The sequence below is a fragment of the Herpailurus yagouaroundi genome, unplaced genomic scaffold, assembly GCF_014898765.1.
Source record: "Herpailurus yagouaroundi ecotype Mexico unplaced genomic scaffold, PumYag 203, whole genome shotgun sequence".
NCBI lineage: Eukaryota > Metazoa > Chordata > Mammalia > Carnivora > Felidae > Herpailurus > Herpailurus yagouaroundi.
The window spans coordinates 27948917-27969636 of record NW_024412434.1 but is presented as its reverse complement, the minus strand read 5'-3'; the positions used below and the strand labels follow the sequence as shown (position 1 = coordinate 27969636).

At 52.2% G+C, this 20720-nt stretch overlaps 1 protein-coding gene across 8 annotated transcripts in view; it reads right to left on the bottom strand.

Moving 5' to 3' along the window:
• SFMBT2 (Scm like with four mbt domains 2) overlaps positions 1–20720 on the bottom strand; it is a 229688-nt gene that overhangs the window by 18049 nt on the left and 190919 nt on the right. For all 8 annotated transcript variants that reach the window (XM_040451499.1, XM_040451497.1, XM_040451500.1 and 5 more), the window contains 2 exons: positions 9600–9709; positions 138–313 (listed from right to left, as the gene is read on the bottom strand). In XM_040451499.1, coding sequence (XP_040307433.1) covers positions 138–313; positions 9600–9709 — 286 coding nt within the window. The remainder of the gene's footprint in view (positions 1–137; positions 314–9599; positions 9710–20720) is intronic.

Below are 20720 nucleotides of genomic sequence, written 5' to 3'. Positions count from 1 at the left end.
GCAGTTCCCGTGGAAAAGCACTCCGCAGTGTGTTGTGGTTAAAAAAAAAAAAAAAAAAACCCAAACAAAAAAGACCAACTCCCTTACCCCACGGTTTAAGCCCAGACCCCCGTGTTGTTTTCGTAGTTTGTACTTACTGTACTTGGTTTTGGTGTGAATGGAGCAGTTCTCTGGGCAGTTTTCGGAAACCAGCACGGGACTGAACAAATTTGGGCAGCACTCCAGCTTGGCACAGACCCGCCGGCAGAAATCCGCTACTTGGTCGGACGTCCGCACGATCTTGGCCACGGCCCTGTAGGTTTTGCCTCTGTATCTGGAAGGAAGAAAGGAAAAGCAACCGCGAGGCCGCACAGTTACTCGGACCTGTTCCGTACGGCGGATTCCAAAAGCAGCCCCTTTATTTCCTAGCAACAAATCGCACAGCGTGTGGGACTTGCGGGCCATTTGTTTTTACGTTTCCTTCCGAGCTCACCACGGCATTTTTAAGGAAGCCCAGCATCGTGCCCAGCGCACGTGACTGAGGGCTGTAACAGAATCCCCTCCACAAATACGTCCGCTTAGCACCTTCTCTCTGTGGGATACGCGATGGAACGTTCCAGAATGCTTCTGGAATCCAGACATGGTCTCGTGTTGCTCATCGCTTTTGAGGAAAAAGAACTTTATCCTGCCCACGGAAAACCACAGGCGGTGAAGCCACTGACAAAAGAGTAGAGACCGTTTCTTCTAGAAAGCAGGGTGGATGGATTGTTCTTCAAAAATGGGCACCAAAGCCCTGGTCCAAATATTTACGGTAGTGATGACGTAAGTAATGCCTGGCTCTTCCGAGCACTTGGATGAATCACCTGTCAGCACATTTTTTAAAATATCCCTGGTACAAAACAATTATAACCTTCTCAGCTGGCAGCGTCTTAGCTGACGTATCGCGGAACTCAAGAGTCCACCTACACGAAGAAGTCATCAAAACCGTGGGGCCTCTTCAACGGTGCCCTTCATGCACACCCTAACTTTCAAGCTGAAATCTCGCACAACAATTTCTTTTGCAGGAAAACAGCAGGCTCTCTGGCAGGTGACACTCGCGTTAGTCTTTGGAAACTAGGCCAAAATCCAGAGGCATGAACCACCGAGTAGGGCAACGCTGCCCTTGCACTTGGGATGCGCCGAACCTCGCCAAACCTGCAGAGCCCGTTTGTGTTTCGGGGTTTCCAAAAGTCTGCCACAAAACAGCGGGAATACCACGCAGTTCGTGCAAGCAGCGTAACGTAAGGAGAGCATCGCTTTTGTAATTTGCGAATAAAATACTGCGTTCGGTGGGCACCCGGGGGCTCAGTCGGTTGAGCGTCCGACTTCAGCTCAGGTCACGATCTCGCGGCTCGTGAGTTCGAGCCCCACGTCGGGCTCTGTGCTGACGGCTCGGAGCTTGGAGCCTGCTGCGGATTCCGTGTCTCCCTCTCTCTGCCCCTCCCCCACTCACACTCTTTCAAAATTAAATACATGCGAAAAAAAAATTTTTTTTTAAATATTACACTCAAAACCTAGATCTGGTTCCCTAAGAATAATGCAGTGATAGAAATAAACAGGATAAACTGATTCTGGGTTTATTTCAGCTTGGTTTTCTTTCTACGCTTCTGAAGGCCGGGAGAATACTACCCCCTCGCGATATCATTTCTTTTACAGTATCCATAGCCAAAAAAATTAAATTCTAACTTGAAAAATCTGGCCTTTGTGTTCATTCTCTGGTCTTTCTAATCCCAGCCCTTCTGTACTGATTGCTGTTATATTTCTCTGAAGTGCCAAGCATGGCTTTCCAGGTAGGAAGAACTAAAAAGCAATTCTTTGTAGATAAGATCATGCTTTAAATCACACAGCCCTGAACAACTGTTGATCCTTCTAGGCCCTCTCTTGACCCTCGGTGTAGGAAGGCAGCCCCAGCCCTGAGGAGGGCTCTGTGATTCACCTGTGGCTAGTTCTTGCTCATGGCTTTCGTCATGCTTCATAATAAACCCAGCACAATTCTGTGGACACAGCAAACCGCTAAGGTTCTGGGGCAAGCAGAATAAAAACATGCCACGGATGTGACGTCCCTGGAAGTTTTTTCCCACTGTGATTTTTAACACTTTTTAAATGTTTGTTTATTTTTGAGAGAGAGACAGAGCCAGTGCACGAGCAGGTCCCAGGCTCTGAGCTGTCAGCACAGAGCTCAACGTGGGGCTCGAACCCACAAACTTCGAGATCGTGATCTGAGCTGAAGTCGGATGCTTAACCGGCTGAGTCCCCCAGCACCCCTCCCACCACAATTTTGGTAGCCCTAGGGTGCTCTCCTTTAAAGAGCTCAATATCAAGATTCTTGAAGCCTCTTAAAAAAATAAAATGATACATTGGGGCACCTGCTTGGGATCCTCTCCGTCTACCCCCTCTGCCCCTCCCCTGTGCCCGTGCACACACAGTCTCTCTCAAAAATAAATAAACTTCAGGGGCGCCTGGGTGGCGCAGTCGGTTAAGCGTCCGACTTCAGCCAGGTCATGATCTCGCGGTCCGTGAGTTCGAGCCCCGCGTCGGGCTCTGGGCTGATGGCTCAGAGCCTGGAGCCTGTTTTCGATTCTGTGTCTCCCTCTCTCTCTGCTCCTCCCCCATTCATGCTCTGTCTCTCTCTGTCCTAAAAATAAATAAACGTTGAAAAAAAAAATTTAAAAAAATAAATAAACTTCAAAAAAGCAAAAAAAAAAGTGAAAAAAAGTGAAAATAAGTAAAATGATTTTAAAGTAAAAAAAGCAGGACAAATGTGAAAACTGGGGTCCGAATTCAAACCATGTAAGTAGGGCCCAAAGACAGAGGTTCCCAGGCCTCCAAATTCCAAAGCAGAGGCTTCCAGAAACACGTTAGAGGGATGTTAAGGGGACAAGAACAAGTGTCCATGGGAAATGGCGAAGGGGTGGCTTTTTCTTCCCTTCTAGTTCGGGACGACTCCGGGGAAGCAGGCGTGTCCGCAAACCTTTCGCGGTTAGGAAACGCGAATCTAAATTTGCGAAAACAGAACTAGAGGATGGTTTGCCAGCGAAGGAATACTCTCCCCTCCCTGCCCCTTCTGGAACAGCTCTATTGAAAAGCCACGACGGAGGCGGGGGAGGGGGGGAGCCGGTGGGGGGGGGAAGGTGCGCGGGCTGGGGAGGCCAGGTGGGGCCACCATGTCCTGGCATAGGGCGGACGCCGCGATGCCCCCCCCCCGCCGCTGGCAGAGCTGCTCACAGCTGGCCCACACCGCTGGCCCCCAGAGGGTCCCCCCAGCCGCAGGAGCCGCGGCCCTCTCCGCTCCCGGGGAGTGACTGCAGTGGGGCAGAAGCGTCCATCCACTCGGGCCCGACGCGGAACCACCACGGGGGCCATTCTGACTCCGGAGACAGCCGGGGACCACGGTCCCTCCCCCGCCCCATCCTGCTCCCTCCCTCTCCCTCCGCCGTGGTCTCGAGGGTCGTCCTTCGTTAAAAGGATCCCGGTCTGTGGCAGGTGGAGAGGGAGAGGCAGGGCGGAGGCAGCCCTGTGCTGGCGGCTGCTGAGCTCTGAGCGGGACGCAGAGGACGTGGGCACGGGGGGGACTGGTTCCGTGGCGGGGCCTGAAGGCCGTGAGGGCCAGCTGTGCCCGCTGTGTGTTGGCCGGCGTGCAAATACGGGAAAGCAAAAGGCGAGAGCGAGCCCTGCAGAGCGGGGCGCGAACTCACGAACTGTGAGACCACGACCTGAGCAGAAGCCAAGAGTCGGACACTTAACGGGCTGAGCCGCCCAGGCGCCCCGTCCGGTGGGATATTTGAGGTGATGTGGAAAACAAGCTGTTTGGACCTCACAGCCCCAGCCCGGACCAAGATCCTGGCTTGTCTGGAGTCGGTCCACACGTGAGGGCGATTGTTCACACGAGTCTTTTTTCACAAGGACGCACTCAACACGCGGAGATACCGGCCTACCGAAAACAGAGGCAAAAGGCGGCCCTGAGATTTGACGCAACGGCTGGGGTCTAGTGGGACACCGGCGTTTCTGGGGTGCTGTTGTTTCTATTTCCTCCGAGACTCCGCACCACGTGGCCATCCTCTGATCCTTAGGGCCTCCCGGGACAGACAGACAGGTGCCAGTAGATCCGACAGACGTGGAGAGGCAGGAGGGCAGCACGCAGGGCACCAGGGGGGCTCCACCGCCACGTCCTGGCCCCCTCACCAGTCTTGACCGCAGGAGAAAGCGGAGCCCGCTTTGAAGCTCTCCCCACCACGAGAGGTGTACGAACAGCAGGCCAACGACAGGCCTTCGTGGGGAGACGTGTGAGGAGAGCGGCTCAAGGGCACAGGAGGAAGCTCTCTGCTATAGCCTGGCAGTGCGTGTCTGGAGGGAAGGACACTCGGCCGCATAATTTGTTAAGTGGCCCAGCAGACCTGTCTTAAACCCAACACAAGGTAAGGTTTTTAAAGCACAGAGTACAAGTTCTGTGAAGAAACAGAGGAGAATACTGAAAGAGACCATGAGGCTAGTACACAGAATGGAACTCCTGGCATTATGATCAATCTTGGAAGGAAGAAGAGAGGGAGGGAGGCAGGAGGGAGGGGGGGAGGAAGGAAGGAGGAAAAGGAGGAGGGAGGGAGGGAGGGAGGGAGGAAGGAAGGGAGGGAGGCAGGAAGGAAAAAAGAAGTAGAAGATCAGCGGGTCGGAAGTGACGAAGGTAAGAAAGGTGGGGAAGGAGGGAGCCACAGGAAGATCTGTGGTGAGCAACAGTCCACGGAGGAGCTTCGACTCCGTCATTTTTAAGACTCCTTCACCCCGTTCCCTTAGCACCTCTGCATTACTGGAGGGACCCCTGAGGGACACACTTCCTGGCCGTCACCGCGGGGACGCACTCAGAAGCCCGGAGTCCAGAGATTATTTTTAGATAAAGATGTGTGGGATTCAACGGACGCAGAAAGCAGCTTTCTCACAGCTCCCGTTATCTGACTAAGAGCAGACACTTCTGAGAAATGAGGACTACCATTAAATTCCCTCTTTGGAGTGGCTTCTAACCCCAGGAGAGAGACCAGAGTAAACCTACCGTAAATCCCTTCTCAGGAGTTGCATGACCATGAAGAAGACACAAAGACTGCTTTATGCCTGCATAAGGCAACATTTTCACAAACTTTCTTTTCCCCCATTCGCTCTCCTAAAAACTCATTTGTCTTTCATAAAGAAACCTATTTGTTCTAACTGCCCCTTCAAGTTAATCATCCCGAAGTACCTTGCCTGCTGTGTGTTCACTGCTCCTTAAGTAAATGGTCTTTCCTCTTGATAATCTGTCTTTTGTCAGTTTAATTTGCAGGCTCCCAGGGACTGAACATAACAGGGTAGAAAAAATGTTTTTCCTCCTTGACATCAATAAGGAAGTATGAACGGCCTTCTGGTATCTTCCTACCCATTAGAACAGGGATTTATTTCCACATGGGAGTGCAGTATGGTAGGGCCCAGAAAGACAGAAACCCAAGGGTACTAGAAAAAGTCTCTTTCAATAGTCAGGAGTTGAGGAAAACCAAAATGGATTTTGAGTCAACAGGAAATACAGACTGAAAACAACCCACAATCCTGTAATGATCCATGTAAAAGTATCAGTACGGTCCAAGGGGGATGACTTCAATTTGGCATGAGTTCTAGTATTCACTTTCAAACGGACCCAGAGCGGGACCTTTTAGCAAACTCTTGGGAGGGAGCGACAGGCGTGTGAGAACAGAAAACGAGGTTCTACTCCGTCAAGCTGAATTCACATCCTCGAGTACTGAAGGGAGAATTTAACTCCGCAGAAACAGAAAAGCTTCAGATTTCGGAGGGGGGGGGGAATCACTCTTGTCGTTGGCACCAATAAGATACGATCCTGATCTCCTCCAGAAGACAGCCTCTCCTTCACGGTCACATCTCGATCGCCAAAACCACGGTCGACACACCGGGTCACTGGTTTTTGGTCTTATGAAACTCAACCCCTCAGACACCTCTCCCTTCTTTCTCGATTCCTGCATTTCAATTAATGAGAACTCTAATCATTACGAGCAACACACTGGGGAGAGGGGTGATTATTTTCAGAAACACCCCATCCAATTCCGAACATCCTCAACTGATCTGTGTTTGAACCAGAAACACCACGCGCATAACCTCATGAACTCAATCAGGCACACGCAGAACTCCAGGCTTCCGCTCCACAAACCGGTTCGGCCGCCTGCTTCCTGGACTGTTTACGGTATACATTTTCAGGACGGCAAGTGCCCAACGGAAAAATGAACAAATGAGCGAGCTACATTTTTTATTCAGTGACAAGTTTCCGTTTTGTGAATCCTTTTTCACACAAATCACTTTATAGCCAAATAGTACATCTTGCTATTCACAAAATACGAGCATGAGTAGAAGACCAAAAAAAAAAAAAAAAAAAAAAAAAGGTGAAATCAAAACATATAAAAATTAGTAATTGCTGATGGAAAAGAAACAAAAATACCAATTCCAGAGAGCCAAGCATGACTCACCTCAAAGATGTGACTTTCTTTGCTTCTGCCTAAGTGATAAGGAAGTCTAACTCACTCCAAATTAAAGAGGACATTTCCTCTTTAAATATTCTGAATAACTCTAACAGAAGACTGGGAAAATCTATAAAGCCTGCACCTGGATTTTTTTTTTTTAATTTTTTTTTCAACGTTTATTTATTTTGGGGACAGAGAGAGACAGAGCATGAACGGGGAAGGGGCAGAGAGAGAGGGAGACACAGAATCGGAAACAGGCTCCAGGCTCCGAGCCATCAGCCCAGAGCCTGACGCGGGGCTCGAACTCACGGACCGCGAGATCGTGACCTGGCTGAAGTCGGACGCTTAACCGACTGCGCCACCCAGGCGCCCCTGCACCTGGATTTTATGAAGATTATCACAAAAGCCACTCAAAGCAGAGTTAACAGTCTTTCCCCCCCAAGAAGATTCTATAACGTGTCAGAAAACATTTAAGTGTCTCTAGATGCACAGAGTGGGAACTTTTTTTAATCCCCCTGAGGCAGAGCCTAAATTCCTCCTCCTGAAATTCAAAATAACGTAGGTCAATTCAGAACACCCGAGTTCATCAGAAAGAGAATTCTCTCTTCCAGGACTGCCGAAACGAACGATGTTAGAAGCTACTGTTCCTCCGGCACCTCTCAATACGTGCTGCAGACTCACGACAGCACCCCTTACGCGGTGTTCAATACTGCGATATTTTGTTTCCGTAGGAAAGGTACCGCCGTTGGACAAATAGGAAAAAAATCACTACGGGGCAATGTTCCTTTTCCTCCCACATACGGGTCAAACCTTTTCAATGGAACCTCCATCCGGTCAAGTAAGTGGGTTTTTTACTCTTCACAAGAGGAAAAACCCAGAAAGCCCAGGGGCGCCTGGGTGGCTCAGTCGGCTAAGCGTCCGGCCTTGGCTCGGGTCATGGTCTCGCCGTTCGTGGGTTCGAGCCCCACATCGGGCTCTGTGCTGACAGCTCGGGGCCTGGAGCCTGCTTTGGATTCTGGGACTCGCTCGCTCTCTTCCCCTCCCCCGCTCGTGCTCGGTCTCTCCCTCAAAAATAAACATTAAAAAAAGAGAAAGAAAGCCCAGATGCTAGCAGGCAGCACTCGCAAGCCCCATGCCTGGACAATCTCACGTCCTCTCTTCCTGAAACCTCTCCTTGTAATACTGTCCTTCAAGGACCACAAGAAGACAACCCAGAGCCTGAAATGCGGGTCCCCCCTCCACTGGGTTAATTTATTCGTGACAGAACGCAAATCGGGAAGACGCCAGCGCCCTCTCCTCTCATTTGTACCGAAGGAAACAGCAAAGTTGTCAAGATGTGAAAAGTTGTCGTTTTACGTCAGAAGCATCCGAAGCAACACGGAGCGTCATGACGGAACGCTCCCCCGCACCCCCCTCCGCCCCCCTGTAAATCTGTCCTCATTAGCAGCTGCTCTGAGAGGCTGCCGTGATCCCGCACGCCTGGAACCCGGCACAGACACTTTCTCGTTGTAAGTTGCTATGTAAGATCCGGCTAAGGAAGTCACTGTCGTATCTGATAGAACAGGAACACGCTGCCTTTCCAATCCAGCTGGGCTGACTGTTTTGATTGTATCAGGGCTGGACTTAATAAAAGCTCTGAAAACCGTCGAAAATACCGCAAAATTAACGTCCCCTGTCATTTTGGTACCTGGGGCAAGTTTCTGGCTTATTTAGGGACAGGGGAGATTTTAATAGGATTTAAGATTTTTGTATTTTTCCTATTTTCTTACCCATCAGGTATATCTGGGATGCACTGAATTTTACAGAAGAGTGTCTCGGGATAAACACTCGTTTGGGTTTTTTGGCCACCATGTTCCTATGAATTAGCCTTACAAGAAAATGTTCTACCTTAGATGGCGTCTCCCTTAGATAAAGCAGAAAGCTATGGAATGTTACTGGAAAAAAAACTTGATTTTCTTCTGCACTACAGGGGAAGTTCATTTAAATATTTCTCGGGAAGGACGAGACATGTGCCTCTTTGTATAAATAAACGTTCTCCCTGTTAACACGTACTTCCTCTAACTTCTGTGAGTTGGCAGAACATCATCAGATCCCAGACGACTTGCGCCGAATCTGAAATTGCAGACGTGCTCAGCGCGCCTGGGGGGGGCTCAGTCGGTTGAGCGTCAGACTCTTGACTTCGGCTCAGGTCATGATCTCCCAGTTCGGGAGTTCAAGCCCCACGTCGGGCTCTGTGCTGGCAGCACAGAGCCTGCTCGGGATTCTCTGTCTCTGCCCCTCCCCTGCTTGCACTGTCTGTGTCTCTCTCAGATAAATAAAACTTAAAAAAGTATCATTTCCCAAATGTCGCACATCTAAACGCTATTTTATTTAGGACACCGTTAGACGAGAAGTCGATCAGGAAGATCTACTCTACTGCAAAGCTAAATGAATATGAAGGGCCAAAAGTCAAAACAATTATTAAACAAAATTATCTTGACAAACGGATCTTCTTCCGTCTGCCTCCTGAACGGACAACCGTGTTCAACCGCATCTATCCCGTGGGTGCCATCAGTTTCAGAGTTCGAGAAACCTAAAGCAAAGCCAAAATATCACCTTTCCCATTAGTCTATCTGCAAATAAAGGAAGTGCCCAGCCACATGTCAACCCCCAGGCCACTGGCCAAAACCAATGGTTATGTTTTAACGCGACCAGCAACCAGGGCAAAGAGCACGTGTGTCTGGCATTAACTCCCCACGGCATCAAACAGGAAGTGCTGTGAGTGAATCATGTATGATAATGGCAAGGGACATCCTCTCTTTTACAGTTCTTCCCCTTCTGATCAAATCATCTACTGGCCTTAAAACATAGTGAGTTCCGATTCGGAATGCTTAACACAATAAAGTATTGGCTAAACAAATCTCTCCTTTGTTTTTGGAGTCCCCAGGCTTAAGGCGGCTCTGGGCCACAAAAACGCCAATAAGTCTACGTAGAGGATGACAGCCTTCCATCCGTTCCCATTTCTTTGGGCCGGGTCACAAGGAACAGGGGCAACGCTTCCAAGCGGCAGGCTAACCATCGCCAAGAGCACGGTTTTGCAGAACGGAAAACACATACTTTGCCTTCAGTGTCTCCTCCTGGAAATTCCAGTGTGGATCTTCCACCAGCTGTAGTTCTCGCAATACCCTTCCGGGCTTGTAAGCTGCATTGATTATCATGCTGAGAACCTGTCGGGGGGGAAAAAAAAAAAAAAAACAGAACCGCAATGAACTTCAGTGGCATCGCTGCTGAAACAAGAGCACCGCGAAGACCGCCCGCCCGAGGAGGAGATGCGGCTGCTGACACATCCGTTAAGTTGGGTGGAACGTTCTCCGTGGGCTGACACGGATTCGGCTCCGCGCCAACGGGATGAAAAGGGTGGTGAAATTCCGTCGCTCGGGCGGGCGTGTGAACTGCCTGCCGGAGAGGACGGTAGACTGTCCTTAGCATTTCTGGTTGCAGAAACACAGCTCTATTCCCTCCAAAGAGCCGCCAGTTAGCATCAACGGGATTACCCTTCAGTAAGATCAGCTACCGAGAACTTCATTTGATTTTTGAAAATGAGTTTCAAAGGGAACCAATAAGACAGAGGCAGCCGATTGGCGCCAACAACCCTGAACAGACTGCAGGGTTGAAGTCTGAAACTCACCTGGTGCTGGCAATTTACGGACATTTCACACGAGGACGACACTCTCAGAGACGCGAACGTTTCAAAAGACAGTCTGGGGTATCTAGTACCATCCGATGGCGTATTTCCTCAAACCTCCCCCTTATTCCCAATTCCCAAGCCCACGAAAATACACATGTGGTCGCTGCCTCCCGTGGCCCCTCAGAAAGACCGGACGCCGCCCTCTGCGAGCCCCAGCTCTGGGAAGGTAACATGCTCCTGTTTAACCTTGAGTGCCAAGAGCAAGGAATTCGGCTCCCTTGGGGGCATTCCCCTCTCCATAAGCAGATCCTGGTTAACCATGAACGTTTTATGAGTTCCGGCACGTTCAACGGCGGCTGTCTCTTGGTCAGGATGCTTACCGGATGTGAAGGTGCAGCACGGCCCATAAGGGACCACGAGACCCACGGGGTTTAGTTCCACAACATGCGCCTGGGTGACGACCTGCCGGGTGCCAGCCCCAGGAGCACAGGTAGGTACGGGACGGTCCCGTCTCTCCCCGCCCCCCTTCCAGGGAAGGAACAAGGCAGGCACTGGGCTCACATTGGACGTGGCAGAGCGAAAACACCTCTGAGAGGGGGAGGAAAACACCTTGCTGAGATGAAACTGTGGCACCATTGCCAAAGCGCCCAGTGTTTACAGAGGACACAGCACAGCACGCATGAGAGGATGGAGACAAAGGTATGTCGCTGGGCTTTGCATGGTCATGGCGTTCGCGGATGTGACGTGTTCCCGAACACAACTGGCATGGCGGGCACCCTGATTTCATTCTGGGAAACAACCATGCTCTCTCATACGGTAACAGAAGAATCGATCTTCAAAAAGTGCATTTTTTAAAGTTTATTTTGAGAGAGAGAGAGAGAGAGAGAGAGAGAGAGAGAGTGCAAGCAGGCAAGAAGCAGAGAGAGAGGGGGACAGAGGATCAGATGCGGGTTCTGTGCTGGCAGCACAGAGCCCGATGCGGGGCTCGAACTCCTGAACCGTGAGATCACGATCTGAGCTGAAGTCGGACGCTTCACCGACTGAGCCACCCAGGTGCCCCTCAAGATATTTTATACCATGCAGTCCGCGTGGCAAGCATCTTTTCTTAGCCCGGGTCATGCTCTACTCCGAGGGCCCCCTAAGTCCCCGTCAAGAGCACCTGGTTCAGCCAAGGCACTAAAGGGCCAGGACGAGGCCGTACGAGCAGTTTTGGTGTGCTTATGTTTTCGGTATTAGAATAACCGCCTGATTTTACTGTTTGCTGTCAGCACAATTTACAGAGATCGAGTTTAAAAAATAAATCCAATTAGAACTGACTGAAATAATGCACGGAGTATTTATCAACAGACAATAAAATTTAAACCGATTCTTTCCGTTGTGTTTGGTGAGGAAGGCCCAGAGCTACATGTTATTTGCTGCAGAGTGAAATGCACTTTGAGACAGTGAAAAGAAAATGTCTTCCAGAATTCAATTCAGCCTGGGAACGGGCAGCCATTAAATTGTCAAAAGCGTCCAATATTGAATAATTTTCCCACGGCATCTCCAATGCCGCATCATGCACTGCCACATTCAACAGGCTCTCCATAAAACTTTGGGACTGTGAGCGGAATTAATTCTGGTGCACATGACATCTTAGGGCATCACAGTTACCTCCAAGAAAATAACTGAGTTGGCGGCTGGTAACACCACGCAGAGTCAGACTGAATTACTGTTCCTTGCAAAACATCGGAACTCAGTGTGCTGTATTATGCCCTTGATCAGGAAGGGTCGTGTGCAAGCTGCCCCCAATTAACTAAGAGGATGTGAGGTGTGAAGTTAATAAACAGTATGCCCAATAAACAGGCAGAAGGGAGTCTGAGTAACTCCAGGAACGCCTCCCGGGATCTCTTGCAGTTCATGAAGTGTCTGTGCAGAAGCTACTTTACACGTAAGTCTCAGTCGATGTGCGATCAAATCCCAGCTCCGTCCCGTAGAAGCCATGAGTCCTTTACGCTCACCACTCCTTTTGCTGTTAGTTACAAAAACTTGAACGACAGAAGTAATAACCAGACATATTCTACCAAGTGGAGAACTCTGTTGCTTTGGCCGAAACCGACCTCTCGCTTTATACGGATCCTCTGCGGAAGGCTGGCCCCTCCTGGCCGCCCACCACCTTGGAGGGGAGGTGCCCCCTTCGTCCCAGCAGCAAGGCCAGGGAGCCTCCGTGCTCTACTGGTGGGCAGTCTCTCCCCCAACTCAACCCCCCAACAATGAACCCCAGGCTTGGTCACTTCAACTTGACAAAAGACCACTCCCCCAAAGAGGCTATAATTTTCCAGAATTTCCTACCTCCCCCTGGAAGACCGAAAGGAGAATCCCACCATACCCTGAATCTTCGTTCACCTCCGTCACCAGAAACTCAACACTTCCAGAACATTCCTTGCCCCTGGAATCCAATTCCCAAATGGCTCTGCATTTTCCCCTTGTCTGATCCAATCTCAAGTTCCTCCGTGCACCCTGAACCCACCCTTTCTGCCCTCTGGGTTCATGGTCCACCATCAGCAATGTATCCTACAGCCCACAACACTTTCTAGAATATTCTTGTTCACCGTGTGGTGCTCTGGACTGAATTATGTCCCTCACCCTCACCCCCATTTATGTGTTGAAACGCTAACCTCCGTGGGATGGCTTTAGGGATGGAGCCTTTGGGAGGAGAGTAAGGTGTTCCATGAGGCCACGCGATGTGGGCCCTCATGATGGAGTGTACCCTTGCGAGAGCTCTTGCTCACTCTCCCTCTCTCCCCCTCCGTGTGAGGACACAGCGAGGAGGCAGCCATGGGCAAAGCAGGCAGAGAGTCCCCGTGAGCACCCACCTCTGCAGGCACCTGGTCCCAGCCTCCAGACCCACGAGGCACACACGTCCTCGGTCTGAGCAGAACCCGGTCGGCAGGCCCATCCTGTAAGACGACAACTCTCTCTTCATCTTTCATCCACCTGCAGCCGCCTCGTTCGTTCTCTGTTCTCTTGTTATGGTGGAAGCCTCCGGAGCTGTCCGCACTTGCTGGCTCCCTTGTCCCCTGCAGGGCTCTCTGGGGCCCACCCAGGGGCCCTTCCAAGCCCACAACTTGCCATCGCCAAAGAATGGCAATCCTTGGTTGTCTTCTTGGCCCACCCTGTCTGTGGCTCCACACAGCAGGGACGCTTTCTCCTCTACCTCCAAGACTCCAGCCTGTCCAGGCCCTCGTGCATCCCAGCTCGCTTTTCCTGGGTCCTCCTGTGCGTCTCCCGCAAACGACGGTGAGGCTCGGCGCTCAAGTTCTCAGACTGGCTACGTTCACTCCACTGCGCACCTGGCTTTAAACGCTCTCCGCGAATCAGCAAACTCGCGGTTCCCAAATTTGTATTTCCACCCTAGAACTTTCCTCAACTCCAGACACATACAACCGTCTCCACTTGGATGTTTCACGGGCATTGTGTTCGAATCAGACAGATTTCATCTGCCCTATAGCTTTTTCTTCTCGGCAACTTTCCTCTTCTGATGGCGACTTTCCAGGCCTCCGTGAGCTCTGCTATTCTCACAGTCCACAACTGTTCACCAAGAAACCCTCCCTGTATCCAGAGTGCGTGGCTTATTGGCTTACTGTCCACCCCACTAGATCACGAGCACCAAGAAATCAGCGGCTACATTTTGTCTGCTGCTGTATCCATAACAGCTACAATTACACCCGGCAATAGCAGGGGTTCAATCAATCATTCTTGGCGTTTGTTCAATGAATTTCAACTTGAGCGCTGAAATTAGTTAAAATTCTTCCGTACATCTAGAAATTAAGGACTAATTCACGGCAAGAATTTACTTGGGGCCGTAAAATATATAAAATATATGTGGATGGAGGCTTAGGAAGTAACATTTGCTGCTGAGGTCCTTTCCTAGAAAATCCTATCCTACAGTGTGATAAGAGAGTTCCAGAGAGGTATCTTACCTCCTTTACAGGCAAGTGATACTGAACAACAAAAAGTGCCACACTTCTCCTCTGCCAACCTTCCCAGACGTTGCCCGGCGATCTGCTAAGTCTTGCTTCACAGGTTATGATCGTGTTACGGCCCACAAGCCTGGTGCATTGTTCTTTATGGGCTGGCGTTCAGCATAAGCATAAAACAACAGCAACAAGGGGGGCCTGGGTGGCTCAGCCGGTTAAGCGGCCGACTTCGGCTCAGGGCACGATCTCGCGGTCTGTGAGTTCGAGCCCCGCGTCAGGCTCTGGGCTGACGGCTCAGAGCCTGGAGCCTGTTTCCGATTCTGTGTCTCCCTCTCTCTCTGCCCCTCCCCCGTTCATGCTCTCTCTCTGTCTCAAAAATAAATAAACGTTAAAAAAAAATAAAAAAAAAAAACAATAGCAACGAAATACCAGAGAGTATCGCCAAGAGGCCTGTCCCCATCTTAGACTTTGTTGACTGACTTGACTAGATGTCACCCAGGCAAGATGCCATCCCCCCCCCACACACACACACACCATCTTCTCAACTCAATTATACCGAAAAACACAGGGCTGCTGTGGAGAAGTTACCTTCGTGCACCGTATGGCATCATTATGTCAACAGTTAAGACTGCTTTGGATTTCTTATTTTCTGGGTTCCTACATGAAGGCTTTAGAGTTTGTAAGTAGAAGTCTGTCATGACAGGTAGCCAAGAAGAAATGCCCAAAGATCTATAACGATGGGCAAATTCAAAGAAGTCATCACAGAGCCCCCCGAATGTGGAAAATAAACACTGTAATCAAAACCCAGAGGCTGAAGGAAATAGCCTAACGGGTCGACCGTGTGGCGGAAATATGAACTGCAAGCAACAAGTGAAGCCAAATTCCAAACTGCCAGGCCCCACTGGAAACTTCGGAGTTCGTTTGCAAAGGGGGTATGGGGGGGGGGGGGCGGGGTAGGGGCGCTCACGTTGCTATTTGCAGGCCAGCCTCTCTGGCAGGGCCGCGGAGGACGGGCCGGTGCAGTGTGGGGACTGAAGAACTATAGGATTCTTCGGGATCCTCTTGCTCGAACCCATTCCGCATGTCGGGGAAGCAGAGTGTAGGCAGCACGCGGCCCAGATCCCTCAGTCACGGCGTGTCTCCAAACACGCCTTCTGCTTTAGACGCAACGTTCGGTATTTCTTTTCTTTTAATGCTTATTGATTTCTTTTGAGAGAGAGAGAGAGAACACGAGCAGGGGAGGGGCAGAGAGAGAGGGATTTGACTTGACCTGACTGGCTTACATTTGGTGCACTTCTAGGAAGTCTCAAAGTCAGAGACGGCTGTTAGGAAGACAGCCATTCCTGCCAGCCAGGGAAAAGGGGTTTGGGATATCAGGTCCTGAGCCAGATCACAGGAAGCACAGTGAAAGCGAGACCAGGAGGGACACCCAGGGGGACTCAGAAAAGGGGTCTGTTCCTGTCCTCTTACCGCCCAAGCAACACACGGCACTGCTTCGAGATATAAACACTGCACACCCACTACTCCTACTGCCCTAGAGAACACAGAGCTGGGGTGTGATTCTACCGGCACCAGGCACAGACTTCTGCAGCGTGTCTGCCCCTGGGTAGGTCTGTTAGGGTGTGAGACAGGCCGAGGAGGGGGAGGGGAAGACAAGGCCCCTCCTCCGTCTTCAGGGAGACTGTCGCCTCACTAAGAAAGGGGCCACGTCTCTTGCTCATCACGACCCCCAGCTCCAAGGACAGTGCCCACCTGGCACACGGGGATGACTCCCGAGTTCTCGGGGCCGGAAGGAATGAACGAGGATGACTCCCAGTGCTGGAAGGGTTATCTGGTGTAGCACATGCTCGGTAAATATCTGGTGCGTGTTGCACAGCCGAACACCCCTGTCCCCGAGAGACCCCGGAAGGGCTGAGGGTAGGTGAAAAGAAATACACACGGACCACGGTGACACCCTGCCATCTCCCGGTCGCTCTCTTCCGCACGTTCTGAAGCCAGCGAGCAAGGCCACAGAAGCAGACAGAAGGGAAGAGAAATCTCATTCAGTGCAGGTGGATGCCGCAATCTCCTCTGTGACTCTTCTGCAGCCCGGTGGCCGGCCAGCGAGCGGCCCCAGACTCCGGCACCACCGGGCCAGCACTCACGGCCCCCAATCATTTCCACGGTCACTTTCTGCAGCGTTACACTTGTCACAACCTAGTCTCTTAAAAATCCAGGAAGGCTTGACTGATCCTGCCTACACCTTTGCATCCCCTGACCGGCTGTCATGAAGAGCACCAAAGTGACTGTTTTAGATAGACAGTAGACGAACAGACTAGAAAATGACAAACAGGGGCGCCTGGGTGGCTCAGTGGGTTAAGCGTCCGACTTCGGCTCGGGTCGTGATCTCACGGCTTATGAGTTCGAGCCCCGCGCCGGGCTCTGCGCTGACAGCTCAGAGCCTGGAGCCTCTTCAGATTCTGTGTCTCTCTCTCTCTGCCCCTCCCCTGCTCACATTCTGTCTCTCTCTGTCTCTCAAAAATAAATAAAAACATTAAAAAATTAAAAAAGAAAATAAAATGATAAATAGATGATAGATGACATTGATGGATGGATAGATGAAAATGATGGGCAGGTGGGTGAATGGATGGATAGGTACATGATAGAGATGATGATGGACAGATACAGGATAGGAAGATGGATGGATGGGTGGGTGGATGGGTGGATAGACGGGTGGGTGGTTGGATATGGCTGGATGGGTGGGTGGATGGGTGGATGGGTGGGTGGATGGGTGGATAGATGGGTGGGTGGTTGGATGGTTGGATGGGTGGGTGGATGGGTGGGTGGACGGACAGACAGGTAGGCGGGTGGGGTGTCTGTGTGCACACATGTGCGTCTCTAGCCCACTCATCAGGAACACCTTCCCTGCCTTGGTAGAGCTCAGTCTTACGTATTTTATCTTACAAGCGTACCCCACTGCATTCTGCCTGATCTCGATGTCAGATCCAGGTCGGGACGAGCACACAGCTTGCAAGGAAAGAAAAAGCCACGGAAGCTTATCACTATGGAAAGTCTCCTTAGTGTCCAGCATTCTGGATGCTTTCTCCTCAGCCTTCTATTAAGCATGAGGAAGAAGAAAAAAGGGAAGAGAGTCAAGGGCCACATATGTACCTTTTCATGAAGCGCACTGATAAATGTTCTCCGCTCTTTTTTTTTAATGTTTATTTTTGAGAGAGAGAGAGAGAGAGAGAGAGAGAGAGAGCATGAGCAGGGGAGGAGCAGAGAGAGAGGGAGACACAGAATCCGAAGCAGCTCCTAGGGTCTAAGCTGTCAGCACAGAGCCTGACGTGGGGCTCAGACCCACAAACCATGAGATCATGACCTGAGCCCAAGTCAGACACTTAACTGAGTCCCCCAAGCGTCCCTACATGTTCACTAAAGGACTGAACGCACGCACACTGCCAAAACGCGGCACGTGAAGTGTTTTTATGTTGCTGAGCCAACACACATCCCAAAGTTATGTGGAAAACATAAAAAGAGGTTCCTAGAGATTCCCCACTGGACGGACGTTTCTATCGTTTATTGCTAAAAACAGAGGTTACATGTGGGCAAGTAATTTAAGCCAAATAACGTTTCAGAAAGCCACACGTGCTCCCGAAATGTCTGTAAGCCACCCTGGGATGGCACCTCTACACCCGTGCCTGTGACAGTCACCAAAGAAGCAAGAGAATCTAACTTGTGAGCTGGTCTTCTCAGAGTCACTTCTGCCGGCAGGGCCTGGTCGGTGTCGTCTCGTGTCATCACTTGTCCATTTCAGAAGCCGTGCTTGTCGTCGCTGGACACACGGACACGAGTAAATGCACCAGGTGGCCCTCTCTCCTCCTCCTCGTGTGCTCGTGCGGGCTCTCCTTCACACACGGACACAAGCACACAGCACCCCCCTTACTACACTGCCCTGCACAGGCCTGGCCACTCAGGAAGGAGACTGCACTTAAAGAAGGAGTAAGCAGAAATTTCCCCAGCACCTTTGCAGCATGCTCGGAGGAGCGGGAGCATGGTGACGCACAACCTCGTAAACCGACCGAGGGCACACAGACCTGCAGCGGACAGGTCTTGGGGACACCCTGGGGTACTTCGGCAGGCGTGGAGGAGGAAGCATCCGGGACAGGAAAGGACGACCCTGGGTGACAACGAGCACACTGAGCATGAAGGTTTGATTTATGACAAACACAGCCCCCCGGGGGGGACTCGTACTTATAGGTCCCACCCCCACGGGTCTGGGCCCAGGGCTCCCACAAGATGGCCCAGGCTGAGGGGCCATCCACAGGCTCGACCCATTCCCTCCCTGCGAGAGCTGCTCTCCTGGGTCCCTCGTGAAGAGGACGGACCTGGCTGGGCCGCTCACCGGCTGTGGCTCCAGCTTCTCGGAGGTCAGCTACCCACTCTGCTGCCGCCTTTCTAGAATCGAGGCCAGGGTCTGCTCTGAGTCCTCAAAGCCTCACTCGAGTCCGATGTGCGGGAGGCTCCCTGCCCAGGAGGTGAGCGGACAGGCGCCGACCCTCCCCCCTCTGGTGGTCCGTGCTCCGGGAGCTGCCTCGTGCCACGTCCACGGCCGCTGCGTCCACACCCGCACGCGTCTGCTCTCTCTGAGCAGCGTGGACGAGGAGAACGGCCGCGGCCCGGCCATTTCCCAAAGACGAAAACGCCTGCGACCGCTCACACCGCCGATGGCCCGAAAAGCAAACGCGCTCCGTCTCTGCTCCAGTGACCTCATTCTCTTTAAGTAAAACGGAATCTGAAACCACGGAGGTTCTGGTGCTAGAAGGAAGCGCATCAGCATGAATATCGGCTTGCTGGAACTTGACAATTGGTCTGGAGCTCACAGAACTGAAGAGCTGGCTTTTCCCCCCTCTTCTTCTCTTCCTGACTCATGCAGTTTCTGAACATCAGCGAACAACTGGTTCCGTCATCAGAAAACTGCTCGGCCCGCCTTTCACGTCTGGCTGCTGGCACCTGTCGCAGAACCGATCAGGGGGAACCGCCGTGGACTCCACAACCTCGTGCGGGACAAACGGCCAGCCCCCCGAGGAGGCCACCGCGTCTGCTAACGGAGCCGGCAGGCGAGCTGGGACCTCGTGTTCATCGCAGGAACGTTCCGTGACAAACGGTTTTGCCGGCAGCTTCAAAGGCTCCCGCCGGGTCTCTGTTACTTTTGCCGGCCTCCCTGTTCCTTTCTGATCCGTCCTGAAAATAACAGGCCCAGACACGGGCAGGCCCCACCGTACCAACACCCCGTCACGGGCTGGACGGCAGAGGGTCAATGCTCGGTCCAAGCGTGTGATTCGCATCGTGACAGAGATCCTGACACGGAATCCCGCTTCGGTGTCTCCTTCGATCCAGTCCAGCATCTGCAGGGATCCGAGGTCAGTGCCACCTGACACACGGCTGACCGGCGGTCCTTCCGTTTATGCACCACCACGGCCTTTCAGGGGCGTCCCCTCCGCCTCAGCACCGTCTTTCTGTAGCGACAAACGTCTCATCTGTGAGACAGGCCCACCTGCCAGGCAGGCTGGACCCCACCTGCACCGGTCTCTCTCGGGACGCAGCGCCTGCCTGCTGGAGGGGGGCGGCTTCCCACGAAAGCGGGTCCAAACTGCTGAGGACAGCAGGGCCCACGGGGACTCTCGATACACATCTGTGCCCAGTGTCCGTCCCTCGAGGTCCTTACACCTGTGCCGGAAGCCCGCTTTCCCAATCTTGCCTGCCTCCGTCCCAGGGCACCACCCCCAGCGCTTCTGGGTGCAGGCTGCCCACTCCTCTGTCCCCACAGACCGCGGGGACATCTGTGTGACCTCCAAGCACCCGTCCCAGCCCCGTCACGGCACCCGAGACGCCCCCCCACTCCGCCGTCTTCACTCGCCCGCTTGTCTCTCCCACTTGACCGGAAGCACATTTAAGGACAGGAACCCCCTTCCGAACATTTTCTCTGTGACACGCTTCTGAATAAATGACCACGACAGCGGCCTGATCGGAGTTTCTTCACAGCGTTTCTGCTCAGCCACAACCTCCGTCTTCCCTCTACAATGGATTTCTGTTTTCTAAACGTATAAAGTCTCTCGCTGCTGGTTCCGCAGGTGGCCTGGAGAAGGCAGACACGCTCTGACTCCACGAAAACTAGCTCGTTCTCTTGAAGTGGAAGGGAGTCCGAAACCACACGGAGGTTCTCACAGTGAGGAGGCCGGCTCTGGCACAGTGTCACCCAGGGGGATGGGGGGGGGGGGTCCCTGTCCTCCGGAGTGGGAAATCTACATCCCTCGGGACACCAGAGGTCTCCACGTGCGGACCGCCAGCTACTCCGTCCCGCCTCACGCTTCAGGCCCGCCAGATTTCTCTCTTTCGTTTTCAAAATGGGATGTCCTCTTGTACGCCTACGGGTTGTCCCCAGCCTGAGGGTCCACGCTCCCGCCACGCGGGACCACCTGCCTTTCCTGGACGCCGCCCCGAACATCCACCCGTGCATCCGAGGCTCTACTCGCTCTGCCCAAGCCACATCAAGTGTCACTTGGCATTTCCTTGTCACCGCCTCCCCTGTGCTCCCGGAGCGCTCCGCTCCCG